General features: G+C 43.0%; 1 protein-coding gene across 1 annotated transcript in view; it reads left to right on the forward strand.

The window, feature by feature from the left end:
• Positions 1 to 16,674, forward strand: part of LOC112070021 (GTPase-activating Rap/Ran-GAP domain-like protein 3) — a 28,392-nt gene that overhangs the window by 8,432 nt on the left and 3,286 nt on the right. The window contains exons 9-11 of the mRNA XM_070438808.1: positions 3,361 to 3,467; positions 6,678 to 6,723; positions 6,873 to 6,979. Of these exons, the coding sequence (XP_070294909.1) occupies positions 3,361 to 3,438 (78 nt within the window). The 3' untranslated portion in view covers positions 3,439 to 3,467; positions 6,678 to 6,723; positions 6,873 to 6,979. The remainder of the gene's footprint in view (positions 1 to 3,360; positions 3,468 to 6,677; positions 6,724 to 6,872; positions 6,980 to 16,674) is intronic.

Consider the following 16,674-nt stretch of genomic DNA (forward strand, 5'->3'; position numbering starts at 1 on the left):
ACAGAGTTATAATATAACCATCCTCCCTCTGGGTCAGTCCCTCCACAGCTACAAGCTATCATATCTATAACCACCTCCCTCTGGATCAGTCCTCCACAGCTACAGAGTTTATATATAACCATCCTCCCTCTGGTCTGTCTCCACAGCTACAGAGTTATATATATATAACCAACCTCCCTCTGGATCAGTCCTCCACAGCTACAGAGTATATATATAACCTCCTCCCTTCCTGGATCTCAGTCCTCCACAGCTACGAGTTATATATGATAACCATCCTCCCTCTGGGTCAGTCCTCCACAGCTATAGACGTATATATATAACCATCCTCCCTCTGGGTCAGTCCTCCACAGCTACAGAGTTATATATATAACCAACCTCCCTCTGGGTCAGTCCTCCACAGCTACAGAGTTATTATATATAAACCATTCCTCCCTCTGGATCAGTCCTCCACAGCTACAGAGTTATATATATAACCATCCTCCCTCTGGGTCACTCCTCCACAGCTACAGAGTTATATATATATAACCATCCTCCCTCTGGGTCAGTCCTCCACAGCTACAGAGTTATATATATAACCATCCTCCCTCTGGGTTAGTCCTCCACAGCTACAGAGCTATATATATAACCATCCTCCTCTGGGTCAGTCCTCCACAGCTACAGAGTTATATTATATAACCATCCTCCTCTGGGTCAGTCCTCCACAGCTACAGAGTTATATATATAACCATCCTCCCTCTGGGTTAGTCCTCCACAGCTACAGAGTTATATATATACCATCCTCCCTCTGGGTCAGTCCTCCACAGCTACAGAGCTATATATATAACCATCCTCCCTCTGGGTCAGTCCTCCACAGCTACAGAGTCTTATATATATAACCATCCTCCCTCTGGGTCAGTCCTCCACAGCTACAGAGTTATATATATAACCATCCTCCCTCTGGGTCAGTCCTCCACAGCTACAGAGTTATATATATAACCATCCTCCTCTGGGTCAGTCCTCCACAGCTACAGAGCTATATATATAACCATCCTCCCTCTGGATCAGTCCTCCACAGCTACAGAGTTATATAATAACCATCCTCCCTCTGGGTCTGTCCTCCACAGCTACAGAGTTATATATATAACCAACCTCCCTCTGGATCAGTCCTCCACAGCTACAGAGTTATATTATAACCATCCTCCCTCTGGATCAGTCCTCCACAGCTACAGAGTTATATTATAACCATCCTCCCTCTGGGTCAGTCCTCCACAGCTACAGAGTTATATATATAACCATCCTCCCTCTGGGTCAGTCCTCCACAGCTTACAGAGTTATATATATAACCAACCTCCTCTGGGTCAGTCCTCCACAGCTACAGAGTTATATATTATAACCATCCTCCCTCTGATCAGTCCTCCACAGCTACAGAGTTATATATATAACCATCCTCCCTCTGGGTCAGTCCTCCACAGCTACAGAGTATTAGTAATACCATCCTCCCTCTGGGTCAGTCCTTCCACAGCTACAGAGTTATTATATATAACCATCTCCCTCTGGGTTAGTCCTCCACAGCTACAGAGCTATATATATAACCATCCTCCTCGGGTCAGTCCTCCACAGCACAGAGTTATATATATAACCATCCCCCCTCTGGGTCAGTCCTCACAGCTACAGAGTTATATATTATAACCACCCTCCCTCTGGGTCATTCCTCCACAGCTACATATTTATATATATAACCATCCTCCCTCTGGTCAGTCCTCCACAGTTACAGAGCTCTATATATAAACCATCTTCCCTCTGGGTCAGTCCTCCACAGCTACAGAGTTTATATATATAACCATCCTCCCTCTGGGTCAGTCCTCCACAGCTACAGAGTTATATATATAACCAATCCTCCCTCTGGGTCAGTCCTCCACAGCTACGAGTTATATATATAACCACCCTCCCTCTGGGTCAGTCCTCCACAGCTACATAGTTATTATATTATAACCATCCTCCCTCTGGGTCAGTCCTCCCAGCTACAGAGCTATATATATTAACCATCTTCCCTCTGGGTCAGTCCTGCCACAGCTACAGATTATATATATAACCACCTCCCTCTGCGGGTCAGTCCTCCACAGCTACAGAGTTATATTATATAACCATCCTCCCTCTGGGTCAGTCCTCCACAGCTACAGAGTTATATATATAACCATCCTCCCTCTGGGTCAGTTGTGCATTCTTTTCTCTCTCTCCTCTACTGCTCAGTCCTCCGACATCTGGCACTCTCTCCCCCAGGTAACCCTTTCACCCCCCTCTTTCAACCCCCCTTCTTTCTCTCTTTTTATTCTCTCTATTCCCCTCTGCTTATCTCACCCTCCCTCCTTCTTTGTCTCCCTCTCTCTCTCTCTCCCTCTCTCTCTCTCTCTCTCTCCTCTCTCTGTTCACACCCTGACCTTAGATAGCCTTATGTCTCTATTTTGGTTTGGTCAGGGGTGTGATTTGGGGTGGGCTTCTATGTTTTGTTTCTTATGATTTTGTTTTCTATGTTTTGGCCGGTATGGTTCTCAATCAGGGACAGCTGTCTATCGTTGTCTCTGATTGGGAACCATACTTAGGTCGCCCTTTCCCTCCTTTCTTTGTGGGAAGTTAACTTTGTTTGTGGCACTATAGCCCTTAAGTTGTTTTTGTATTGTTTATTGTTTTTTGGCGGCGTTCATCCTAATAAAAGGAATATGTACACTTACCACGCTGCACCTTGGTCCACTTCTTACGACGGCCGTGACACTCTCTTTCTCTCTCTCTCTCTCTCTGTATCAGATTGATAATCTCCAGTTACTCTTACTATCTAGCATACAGAATTATGTTCAGTCATATCCTTTTAGTTGCTTTTATCTGTTCAAGGTCAGAGTTGTTGAGATGCAGAGAATAGAGAAGTACTCTCTAGTCCTTGGCCTTTCCAATCTCCATTCACTTACTCTAGAGGGAAAAAAACACTACACACACATGCACGCAAACAAAAACACAGGCCTACACACAAACCTAAACAGGTCAAACAAGATACCTCTCTTGAAAAATAAGAAAACAAAGTATTGACATTCTACACTAAAACATTTGTACCGTACGACCTAAAAGCATCTTCGTGTTCGTGTCAGACAATGCTGTGTGTGTGTGTGTGTGTGTGTGTGTGTGTGTGTGTGGTGTGTGTTGTGTGTGTTGTGTGTGTGGTGTGTGTGTGTGTGTGTTGTGTGTTGTGTGTGTGTGTTGTGTGTGTGTGTGTGTGTGTGGTGTGTGTGGTCTGACTCAATAGATGTCATTCAGCACTTATTAACTGGTTTATTGTGTGACGTTTCTCATTTTCTTTTCTCTCTATCTATCTCTCTGTCTGTCTCTCTTCAGGTAGAGAGGAAAAGACACATGGGAAATGACATTGTCACCATAGTGTTCCAGGAGGGAGAACGCATCTCCTTCATTTAAACCCTCCATGATCCGATCCCATTTCACACGCTATCCTTCCTTTATGGCCAAACAAGCACAACCAGGAAATGGTCATTCCTGATGTTCACAATACGATGGACATTATCGCCTGTACACCGTGCAGTGTCAATAGGCTATGCAAGGCGAAGTAAACAACATAGCGATTTCTTTTACCATCTGCATGCATGAAAAGTTCTACTTTTTTGCAGGCGCAACCTGTTAAATGATGAATCCTCAGTGGTGTTTTAGCATGTAAATCTTGGTGAATCAAACTCCCAAATTTTTTTTTAGATGCAAGCCAGCAAAACGACACAACACAGCAGAGCTTCTTTTCAGCATCATGGAGTGAATCCTTACCACCGCTACACCTGGCTATCAGCCGAGCCTTGTCTGGCAGCAAAACAATTATTTCAGTCTCGTTTACTGGCTTTTTAAAAACATAGCTAATATGGCTGACTTGCTTAAACAAACTGTGGTTTCTACTGTCTACTGACAATTGAGATGTACAAACTATGGCATAAGGGAACGATGAGCGGATAAGAGGCAATCTGTAATTTCGATTAAGACATTAATGAGCGAGTTAAGAGGGACGTAGCCAATATATCTATTTGTTCAGCACTTTTGAAATGTACAGCGACGGAATTCAGAACATGGGTCGTTCTTGCAGTATTCTCCCTGTACACCAAGTCAGAACTGTAGGATAAATATAGGGAGCATATAAGCAGACAATGAAAGCTCTTACAATATTATATGATGACATTTCTCTAAAACAGGCTATAGGCACCACCAAGTCAGAACAGTAGGCTACGTTATGAGGGGGAAAGGGACCAAATTATAAGGGTGAAGCACATGCGCTACTAACAGCTTACTACACAACATACACTTGTATTACTTTCTTAGCTACAGTATACATATCTCCCTGGCATATTACATAATTTATGCAGCAGCATACACTACATTTTTTAACTCACCTTGTGCTGTGCCCACTTGAACAGGAAGGTGACAGGGCGGTCCTTGTGTCTAAATTTTGTCATCAAACTTTGTCATCAAAGTCTGGCATTCTCTAGATTTATGGTGCTTTCAAGACAACTGGGAACTGTGAAAAAAACAAGGTTGAGTAATGATGTCAGTGATCTTCAGGTCGAAGCTTCAACCTTTTCTGTGAATGTGAATGTTTATCATTTTAAGCATGGAAAAGAAACCCTTAAACCCAGACTTGGACCACACACCCTCTCCACCGAATAGCAGGCTAGTGATTGCTTTACAGCGCTTGCAGTTACCCACTGAATCCTTCCAAACCATTCATTGTTGAATTTGCGATTTCCAACTTGTTGTGTGATGTTTATGTCCAATGGCCGATACGTTTTATCTATAATTTATCTTCATATGACAAGGATTGAAAAGGATTTGCCAGTAGATTGTCGACTTGATTCATGATGATGACTGCTTGTCTAGCTTGCTTGCTAAGACTTTGAAAGTAATGTTGACATGATCAGTCCAATCAAAGCTACGGAAGTCTTGAAGGACTTCCCACATATGCTGAGCACTTGTTGGCTGTTGGGTTGAGGTCGGGTGATTGTGGAGGCCAGGTCATCTGATGCAGCACTCCATCACTCTCCGTCTTTGTCACGTTCCTGACCTGTTTTCCCTTGTTTTGTATTTATTTAGTATGGTCAGGGCGTGAGTTGGGTGGGTTGTCTATGTGTGATTTTCTATGTTGGGATTTTGTGTTCGGCCTGGTATGATTCTCAATCAGAGGCAGCTGTCAATCGTTGTCCCTGATTGAGAATCATACTTAGGCAGCCTGGGTTTCACGTGTGTTTGGTGGGTGTTTGTCTACCGTGTTAGTGTTTTCACCACACGGTACTGTTTCGGTTTTCTGCACTTCGTTTATTGTTTTGTATTTCAGTGTTCAGTTTCGGTTTTAATAAATCATCATGAGCACGAACCATTCTGCATATTGGTCCGATCCTTCTCGCCTCTCCTCGTCCGATGAGGAGGACAAAATAGACAATCGTTACAGTCTTGGTCAAATAGCCCTTACACAGCCTGGAGGTGTGTTGGGTCATTGTCCTGTTGAAAAACGAATGATAGCCCCACTAAGTGCAAACCAGATGGGATGCCATATCGCTGCAGAATGCTGTGGTAGCCATGCTAGTTAAGTGTGCCTTACATTCTAAATAAATCACAGACAGTGTCACCAGAAAAGCACCCCCATACCATCACACCTCCTCCTCCATGCTTCATGGAAAACCACACATGCGGAGATCATCCGTTCACCTACTCTGCGTCTCACAAAGACACGGCGGTTGGAACCAAAAAATCTCAAATTTGGACTGATCAGACCAAAGGACAGATTTCCACCGGTGTAATGTCCACTGCTCGTGTTTCTTGGCCCAAGCAAGTCTCTTTTTCTTATTGGTGTCCTTTAGTGGTGGTTTCTTTGCAGTAACTCGACCATGAAGGCCTGATTCACACAGTCTCCTCTGAACAGTTGAGATGTGTCTGTTACTTGAACTATGTGAAGCATTTATTGGTAACTCTAATGAACTTATCCTCTTCAGCAGAGGTAACTCTGGGTCTTCCTTTCCTGTGGCGGTTCTCATGAGAGCTAGTTTCATCATAGCGCTTGATGGTTTTTGGGACTGCACTTGAAGAAACGTTCAAAGTTCTTGAAACTTTCCGAATTGACTGACCTTCATGTCTTAAAGTGATGATGGACTGTTGTTTCTCTTTGCTTATTTGAGCTGTTCTTGCCATAATATGGACTTGGTCTTCTACCAAATAGGGCTATCTTCTTTATACCACCCCTACCTTGTCACAACATAACTGATTGGCTCAAACGTATCAAGAAGGAAAGAAATTCCACAAATTAACTTTTAGCAAGGCACACCTGTTAAATGAAATGCATGAAGCTGGTTGAGAGAATCCTAAGAGTGTGCAACATTTTCATCAAGGCAAAGGGTGGCTACTTTGAAGAATCTCAAATATAAATTATATTTAGATTGTTTAACACTTTTTAGGTTATTACATGATTCCATATGTGTTATTTCATAGTTTTGATGTCTTCACTATTATTCTACAATGCATAAAATAGTAAAAAACTAAAGAATGAGTATTTGTGTCCAAACCTATGACTGGTACTGTATATCAACACCTGCCCTTGATGACGGGTCGCCACTGGGAATCATGTATTGAGTGTATGGGAGTTCATGTTACTTCCTTAATTTTACTGCCAGATATTTTTGCATTAGTTAGATACAACAGTCAGAATGACAGTTACAGGTATGCAGGGGTTCAGTTTCATTTTTGTTTCAGTTATGTATTTTATGCAGTGTTCATGTATTCTATGGTATTGTATTGACTCATGGCCTCTGTGTGTTCCTGTGAGTGTGTATGTGTGAAAAACAATAACAGGGTTTTGTGTGTTCTAGGTTGAAGATTTTCTCTGAGGAAAGTGTGCCACTGTTCGGACCTCCCCTCCCCTCACCACCTGTGTTTACAGACCACCAAGAATTCAGGGACTTTTTGTTAGTCAAACGTAAGACCATGGACTTACTCTCCAAACTGTTTACACCTCTTCTGTTTACACCTCTTCTGTGTAAACCTCTAAGGTTTAGACCTCTTCTGTTTACAGTTCTCCTGTTACACCTCTACTGTTTACAGTTCTCCTGTTACACCTCTACTGTTTACAGTTCTACTGTTACATCTCTACTGTTTACAGTTCTACTGTTACACCTCTTCTGTTTACAGTTCTCCTGTTACACCTCTACTGTTTACAGTTCTACTGTTACACCTCTACTGTTTACAGTTCTCCTGTTACACCTCTACTGTTTACAGTTCTCCTGTTACACCTCTTCTGTTTACAGTTCTCCTGTTACACTCACAAAGTAGACGGAGGTTGTAGGGCAAACAGCGAGCACCCTTCCTGTCTCATCTGTTTTAGCACGTCAACCCAAATGCTGAATCTGTCATGTACACGTTCAGGTTACTCCCGTTAGTAAGTCACCATGGCATTTGGATGAGAGTATAGTGATTTGATCCATTTAATAAAGTTTGGGCCCATAATTGGAACTTTTCTAAAGACTGAGAACAGAAGGCGCCACTCCATCCTGTCGAACCGCTCGTTCTTTCAGACACACCCTCCCGCATCGATAGGTCTACCAGTCTTCTAGGACATGGGTAGTCATTCTTGCTCGCTCTATTACCTTGTTTTGAACAAATCTAATATATAAAAAGACACGGCAATGTCTTGTATTTCATGAAAACCGAGTAGTTCTCTCGTTGTCTTAAAACTCCAAATCCCCATTGTTGGTTTCAACTTCATGTATTACTTATTGGGACTAGTGATAATAGACGTGCTTTAGGTCTTCTTCGGCGAGCCAATTTGGTAATATATTTTGTAGTCGAAATCCCACAAGCTTATGCCGGAAGGAGGGCAGGATAGGGTGTCACTTGTTTTTTTGAGGCATCACTTGTGACTCCTACACACTTGGTGAGTCTAGCAGTGTGTCCTTTAGATTTCTGCCGCACTGAGATCTTCAGTTCTTCGTCAAACAATTGTCTCACCTACAGCATGGCAAGTAGATACATAATCACTGGTGCTTATAAGTGTCTGCGTGCTACATGTTACAAAAGCTCCTTGGTTAGACTCCTCTGGTTGTTGCAAATACTCATTCCTCTGGGACTGCGCGCTTTGTTAGTGAACCGTTCGGTCATGTGAGGTGATGCCTTCCTGGAGCCCTCCTCAGGAGTGATAGGGGGAGTTTGAGATTTTCTAGGTCGGTCTCTGATAGTTTTGGATCAGCGAGATTCCCTCTAGGAAGGAGTGGAGTTCTGGCCTCTTGTGTTTTTCTGCGTCAAGGTAGTATAGTTTTGCAGGTAAAAATAATGAAAAGTTAAATTGATATTTTTGGGTTCATACTTGGATTACCACCTCCATTGCTTGAGCTAGGTCCTCTCCTTGCATGTTATGGATACGCCCATGTAATTAATCTGTCGTATGCGCGCTTCTGACTGCTCTTTTTTTAAGTTGATAAAGCATGTAATCTACCAAGGCCTATTGTTTTACTCATGGTAATTTCTGTTTAGTAAAGAAAACCAAATATATATAGTACTGTTTACACCCTCTACACGTTTTATATACAGTTCTTTATTCTTGTTATTATTACATATTATTATTTTTTTTTTAAATCGCCACCGACGCTATTCATGACCAAACTTGCAGTTTTGGTCTACTCGTGCTCTCGTACTGTTATAGCTATGACTCACGCGTACGGTTGACCTCTGTTCTGTGAGGAATTGTTTAAATGTAACTTTTATATCCCACAGTTCGGGCTTCTTCCACTCGTTCTCACCTCCAGATTCTACAACGCCTGTCTCGCTGCCTTCAACTTTGTTTTTTCTTATAGGTATCGAAGCATCTGATTGTCACCCAATTAGATGACCTTTAGTGTCTCTTTAGCAGCGTCCCACATTGTCACTGTCTGAGAGGCAAGAAACAGGATTCTTTGTACTCGCTCTCTTAGCTGTTTTGTAGTCGTTTGTCTCTATCCATGTAGTTAAAATGTACTGGTCATGACTCTACCCGTTCTCTGACATTAGGTTCATTAGAGGCTCGTTGTTTCCTCACGCCTCTTCTGTGAACTCAATGTTTTGGCAGAGCTGGCAGCGTTTCGACAGGTGGACAAAAGGCCGTACCCCTCTCTTAACTGTTGTTTATGCGAGTTTTTGCTAAGAAAGAATGGAGAAATAACACACCTGTCCCCATGTTTACCGTTCTCACACAAGCTCCTGCGGAGCTCTTGTTGGCTACAATGTTCAGCCTCCCAATTCACGGTGAAGTGGTGTGTCCTCTTACTTGCATATGGCTTGTACGACGGCTTTGTTCTTTCTTTCCTTTTGAGAGCACACATCGTATTTTTTTCCGTTTTATTGCCATGACCTAGACCATGGCAGTTCCATGTTCAACTAGATTTAAGGGTCCTCCTTTGTTGTACGACTAGCTTTTTCTGACACGCTATGCCTTAGCTTCTCTGGAGTGTCTTTAACTGCGTCTGTCTCTCAATATGCTCGCACGTCCGGGTAAAAATGTCACCTGTAGTGGTCGCCTGTTTATTTGTCAGCCGCATTTTACTGCTTCCCGTTTTTAGCACTCAAAGATGCTTACTATGGTTTATACTCACCTTGAAGTGGGGGTATGATTAGGAATTGGAAACTACTTTGGTGCGGAGCTTCCCTTAGTTCATCGGGCGGCCATCTCGTTCAGGGGCTCTACGTTAGCTGAATCCTACACCATTCTATCTCTGATTTATATCAATTTAATATTTGTTGGTATCTTAATGTAGACAATGTTTCTTTGTCTTATAGGCTATTCTGTACTCTGTCGTATAATTTGTTTATATGTTGGAGTGTGCTCCTAGCATGTGCAACCAGCTAATGGGATCACTAATATTAAAAAAACACACTCGCATTACCACACCTATGTTTAACTCTAACTGGTTGCTCAATGATCGCACATCGATACTAGCTCAGTTTAATGACCTGACTGCGTAAGTTTAACAAACTAATGTTCAACTGTCATGACAGGTTCCATTTCATCGCTCATCATCCCATAATCAGTTACAGTCTCATATCATGTATTGTATTGCACTATTCCGCATGTTCTGCTCTTTTTCAACATCTTGTACAACACACACACCACTCTACTGCGCCTGTGTATTACCACCTCTCGGTATGCGGTGTTGTGATATGCAATACAACTTCTGCCTCAATAAAACATCTCACCATTCGCACTATGTTAGTAACATACCACTTCGTGATATCTCGTATGAGAGGGGACCATTGTTTATCAAAGCACACCCTCACTCGCACTCTTCAACATCTAGTATACTTCTACAAACAACACACACTGCAGCTTTTTGTCTGTGTAGGCAGGAGACATAAATGTATCATTGTCCTGTTTTGTGTGGTATCCCTGTTACAACCTGTCTAGCTGTCTAGTAGCCTGGTTCTCCGGAACTGCAATCTTGCTCTATCGACCACTCCCTCCACTGCTCTTTACCGTTCCTGGCATCCATGCCCTGTGACCTGCGCTTTAACATGTCAAATGGGTGGTGCAGACAATAAATTGCTTTAAATTAGTGCTGTAACTTATGACACAATTCTCTCTCATCTCACTACCCTAGGCATCAGACTAGTTAGTCATACACGCGTTCTCTCTTTATCACTGTTCCAGTCAACTCCTGGAGATTCCATTGTGAATCGAAAATGGGTCTCAACTAGTTTGTCACTCTCCTCTAATGCTGTTTTTATACCGCGGTTTGTTTCTGCACCACTCAGGCTGACGCAACAAGTCTATGATGTCTGTGACTATATACTTCATTTCCTCAAAAGCTTGTGAGTATTATACCTTTCACGTACGGAAACTCGTGTCTTATGGAACACGGTTCACTGTGAATTGGTTGTGGAGCATGGGTTGTGTCTTTTTCTCTTATAGTAAACCTGTATGCATCATCAGATGTGTCCATCAAGCCACTCTTACTGTTACCTTATCTTTAAAGAACACGATTCTCCCCTCACAACTATGTTCACAAGTATCTGTGGAGGATCACTCAATACTAGCACACTTGTTGCTTCTCTATCAAGCTGAAGACTTAGCATAGCAAAGTTGGATCGCTATGTGCTCGGTTCCATCACAACACATTCTGAGATATTCCATCCTTCGCTTGCTTGGATATTACCGGTTTCTACGGTGGCTGTGCTGCGTCAGTACCAGCGAGCATGGTATACAGCTCGGATGGGACCAGCTCACCAGCAATACTGAGTTTCTCAGTGTCGAGAGTCTATGTACGAGAGCTGGTATTGCTTATAGAGCTGTGTTTTTCTTCAGGAAATACAACCATTGGGATCTGTGTTACGGATAGCTCCTCTCGCTTTAGATAGTTATTATTGTGTGCAATGTTATGTCGGCTATTGGCAGGTTTTCTACAGATCCGTTCCTGACACATCAGCCACTATGAATAGGGGCTGTGTCTTCTACCAGCAACTGACATACTGGGAACACCGCTAGACAGACGCAGGTGTAGGCGGGTTATGTAACTACTGTAACACGTAGCACCTGTTGTGTAGTTTTAGTATTAGCATGTTTGTCTAGATGGTGCAAAGGAGATTGCTACTTGCGCTAGCCGAACTCCATTCCTGCTTTCCAGGTGTCTTTCAACATGCCACGCCACATCGGGCCAGCCTATCGTATTTCATTACGGGGTATCTTCCCCCAGAGCAATCCAGAACTGCTCCTAACTTTGTATTGAGTTCACAAAGTTTACACACAGGTCCAACTGAATTATGACCTCCAGCCTGCTTTAAACCCATGACAACTCCGAAAATACAAAAACACTCTGGAGTATATTACAAAGCATTAACGAACACCGTCTTTCATTTTCTCCCATGACAGACTGAGCAGGTGAAGTAATGATCGTTTATTGATGTCATTTCAATCAAGTCTAAATGAAGGGGAGGAGACCAGGTTAAAGAAGGATTGTTAGGCTGCCTTTTGAGACAAACTGGACATGGATTGTGTAACTGATTCTGCTCCATCTAGAGGGTGAATGGCAAGACCAAAGATTGGAAGTGCCTTTTGAACGGGGTTATAGGTAGTAGGTCGTGCTTTAAGCTAGCGCGTTGCATCGATTTTGTGTCAAGAACTGCAATCCTGCTGTGTTTTTCACATTCAGCATGTTTCCTGTGTGTATCAAATGGTATCGGAGTTCACCCTCCACTGTCACTTACACGTATACAGGAGCATCCAGCTGGTTACCCCAACTTGATCTCACACATCACTGTGGGGAAGCATTGGAGTCAACATTGGCCAGCATCCCTGTGGAACACGTTTCAACACCTTGTAGAGTCCTCCCTCCAGCTATAATTGAGGCTCTGTTGTTCTCGAAGCGCACACCTCATACTAGTGGGGGTTGCAATTACCCAATATGATAGCGCTGTTCTTAATTGGTTGGTATACTCAGTCGTTGACATTATACAGAGCCTCCACTTTGTTGGAGATAGTAGTGCCACGTGTCATCGGCTGCCAACAGCTGGGCGCTGCTGCTGTTAGCATGGGGGATTAAGTGCCTTGCTCTCCTAACTGGTTATAGCCAGATATCATCAGGCAGGATATGGCAATCTTAGCTGAGTTTTCACAACACCAGCCAACTGCCTCCCCGGTACTACTAGAGTTCTACACACGGCTTTCTCTGACGTTCGTGTATACAACACCGGATTCCTTCCCAGCATAGCTTGGTATCACACGTTTCTCCCCTTGTTCAACAGTTCTGTCACACACCTCTACTGTTTACGTTCTCCTGTTACACCTCTACTGTTTACAGTTCTCCTGTTACATCTCTCGCTCAACGTGACTACTAGCTGAAAGCTCACCACACCTAAGAGATTTAACCTATTATTGCCGGGCAAATCCAGTTAACTGAACCTGTTTATCATACTCGTGATACGGTCATGTTCAGTTTAAATCACCAAACAAACGCATAAAAGTATTTTGGGCCACTGAAAATACCAGCATATCTTCACTATCTCGAAGTTTACTCGTAAAGATAAATATAAGCAAGTCTTATTAACTTAACGTGTTACGGGAGGAATAGACCCTCTACTGTTATACTCGAACTGTTTCTACGTGCGCTTTACCAAGCTCTGGATTTGAAGCCTCAGTAGCAGCCACTCGTCTCTCAAAGACTCAACTAGCTATACTAAATTTCAAAATCCAATCAAGTTCTCATTTATTTGTTATCATTTATACACACATGGTTAGCAGAATGTTAATGCGACGTGGTAACTGGATATATGTTCATGTGCTTCTAGTGCTCGACATCATCGCAGTAATACCAACGAGTGAATCTAACGCTAACCATTATGTTACACCCACAAATACTCCCCACTGTTTTACACGTTCTCACTGGTTACATTATAAACACACACAGGTTGATAAACAACGTGGGTATATACAATGTAACTTAAGTGCATAAAGATATATGTATATGTATGTGTTTAGCGTTAGCATTTGAGAGCAGTTCCATGGCAAGATGCAGTAGATGTAAATCGAATACTCGCAGTAGATTAATACATATAGAAACGCACTTCAATGTATGTAACACACAAGCTATGGTATAGTTTAAGAGTGTAGCTAGTGACATACAATGGTGTACTTACATAAGATGCACTATTGGTTAGAGTTAGCTATTAAGAATGTACATAGACTAGTTTATCTATAATTATTACATAAAAATCGTTATGAATTGAAGTAGAGTCCTGAGTGTAACGAGGGTTATGGTTGCTTAACCATTACAAATATGTTTAAGATAATTGTTAACAGCATCAGCTTAGTAGTGTATAAAAGAACACTATATTATGACAGGGGCATACGGCCGGGCGTCAGCACTTTTCAAAATTTTGGATGAAATAGCGTGCCCAGAGTGAACTGCCCTCCTCCTCCTCGTCGCAGATGTCTAATACTCAACTCGCCCATACTGTATTGTTTTATTAACTATGTGGACCTTCTTATATAGTAATAATGCATCGCTCTGAGAAGTATTCTATAAGTCGTTGAAAGCGCGGTTGGTGATATATAGAATAGGGTTTCTGTGGAGTATGATGTTACTAGATACAGTCATTCAGCTGTGGCTCATGGCAACAGTGCCCACCAACGAGACGCTGAGCAAGAGTTCTGTAGGGCTCGGTTTGAGGTTTTGTAATGCACTAAGGGATCATTGCTTATTGTTCAAGCATTCCTCACAGTAAAGATATGGCGTTATTCTCGCTTTCTCGCGGAGAGGGGGCGCCACTGTTCCATATAGCGGGAGTATAATGGTAGTGGTCCCTAACGAGCAGGTTGAATTAGATGGACGTCAGTGTGTAGATACAGTGTTTTTTTTGCTCATCAATATGTTTTCTACAGATGTAACTTTGCGTATCACACAACATGCGTCAATTATCCACCATACACAGAGCTTAGACGATCCTGAGCGGGGTTAAGAACGCTCCAGCTCGAGTTAGTGGGTTGTATGTCTTTTTCTTGATTATCTGGACAGGATCTTTCTTTCAGAAAGCCTGACCACCTAACAGGAGCTTTGGACCTGGTGCAGGCCATTTGGTTTTTTGTTAGAGAAAAATCCTGCGAATAGAGTTGAAGAGAGATATTAACTACTATATCAAGAACACTCATGTGGTGCTTCTGAATGGAGACACCAACCAATACTGATGCGATAGTTTGTATGCCGCGTAGGAGGTGGGTGTGTTACGCCAAGTCCTAGGGTCACTCCGGTTGTAGTCTTATCGTGAGCCATGTTGGGTGTGTGTGTCTTGTCGTAGAGGGTGATGTGTGTGTATAAAGAGGCCCATACAGTACAGTTTGAGCCGACGTAGGAGGTCTGTAGGGGGACCGCTTTCTCCGGATCCGAGTCTCGTAGCGAGTTTCATGTATGTGTGGTGTGCCAAAAGGCAGACACTGTCTGGCGCAAAGGGACACGCTGCTACCAACCGCAGAAGGTCTGACAGACGCAGTGGGCAGAGACGTATGAGGGGAGACCTACAGTGGATAAGGTTGTGAGCCCTCATCTCATCTAGTCTATGTTATCGCTCCACAAGGGATACACCACAACTCTACGATCTAGTTAAAGTGGGGCTGTGCCTCTAAAATACAAAGATGGTGCTGTGTAATGATGTTGTCATTCTGTCAGTCACAAGTTCTAACAGCCTCATTGTCGTCACTATCATTCTCAATATATTCCAAGTTGAGGAGTCGGCAAACGCTCTGTACATCAGACGTTAGGGTTAGGAGTCGAGTTAAACTGAGATATGTATACAGATCACGGACATCAGCAAGATTTCTTTGTAGTTAATTACAACGAGTCACTTCTTTTTGGCATACAAAGCGACTCTACCGAGCATCATAATTTTGGTGGCATGACCAAGTAATTTTACCAACAATTGTTTATTTCAATTGAAGTTTGAAGATGCGCACGGTGAGTTATGACAAATTTAAGCTGTGGATGGTAGTAAGTTTAGTAGTTCTCTGACATTATAAGTGACTGCGTTGTCTCTTTTAGTAGAGGCGCGCTTGGGACACAATCACGGGATATTAGGATGATGTCGGCTTGTAGAAGCTTCTGATAGGCTAATTGACATAATTTGAGTTAGGTTGTGGAGAGGTCTGGTAGATGGCTTGTGGGTATTGTAATTTCTCTCTAAGAGCCTACCTTCAACTAGGCTGCCTTTCTTTTCATTGTCCCGAGCCTTCGAACATCACTGGTAAGAAGTTGAGATGAAAACGGGAAGTGAGTTAGGCAGAGTACTGACCTGGAGATTAAATGATAACACAGTTACTCTTGTAAATCGCCCATCTCACCATAGCTTCTGTTCTAAATGGCCCACACCTCTAGAGACGTTATGAATTGTGCTGGTGAAGAGATGCTCATGGAAGGTAAGCCTCTGGAATGTTGTAGTTCTACATGTCATTCGTTACTAAACCAAGGCTCATGCACCAACGCTCTAAACCACAGAACGATTGGAGGCGCCGCGGCAGCCGGTCTTAAGAAAGTCTGGATGGTTGCGCATAGCTTTCTAAGCCTTTCTTCAAGGCACAACAGAGTTTGACGCCAGCGGGTGTAATGAGGAAGGAAGCGGCGAGTTGGTTTTTCTGTAGTCTTCCTAGAAGAGATGAATGGCTACCTTCTCTGTTGTGCATTCAGAGAGACGCTCTCAGCCAAAAATACAAGATGTTTCCAGAGAAGCAAACCAGGAAAGTGGATACGAAGTCATTGGGTAGATAAGGTATGAATGTAGTTCTAGCCTTTCTTCAAGGCCCACCACAGAGTTGAGCGGGGTTAGAAGTCTGGATGGTTGTAGTTCTAGCCTTTCTTCAAGGCCCACCACAGAGTTGAGCGGGGTTAGAAGTCTGGATGGTTGTAGTTCTAGACTTTCTTCAAGGCCCACCACAGAGTTGAGCGGGGTTAGAAGTTGGATGGTTGTAGTTCTAGCCTTTCTTCAAGGCCCACCACAGAGTTGAGCGGGTAGAAGTCTGGATGGTTGTAGTTCTAGACTTTCTTCAAGGCCACCACAGAGTTGAGCGGGGTTAGAAGTCTGGATGGTTGTAGTTCTAGCCTTTTCTTCAAGGCCCACCACAGAGTTGAGCGGGGTTAGAAGTCTGGATGGTTGTAGTTCTAGCCTTTC

The sequence above is a fragment of the Salvelinus sp. IW2-2015 genome, unplaced genomic scaffold, assembly GCF_002910315.2.
Source record: "Salvelinus sp. IW2-2015 unplaced genomic scaffold, ASM291031v2 Un_scaffold1200, whole genome shotgun sequence".
NCBI lineage: Eukaryota > Metazoa > Chordata > Actinopteri > Salmoniformes > Salmonidae > Salvelinus > Salvelinus sp. IW2-2015.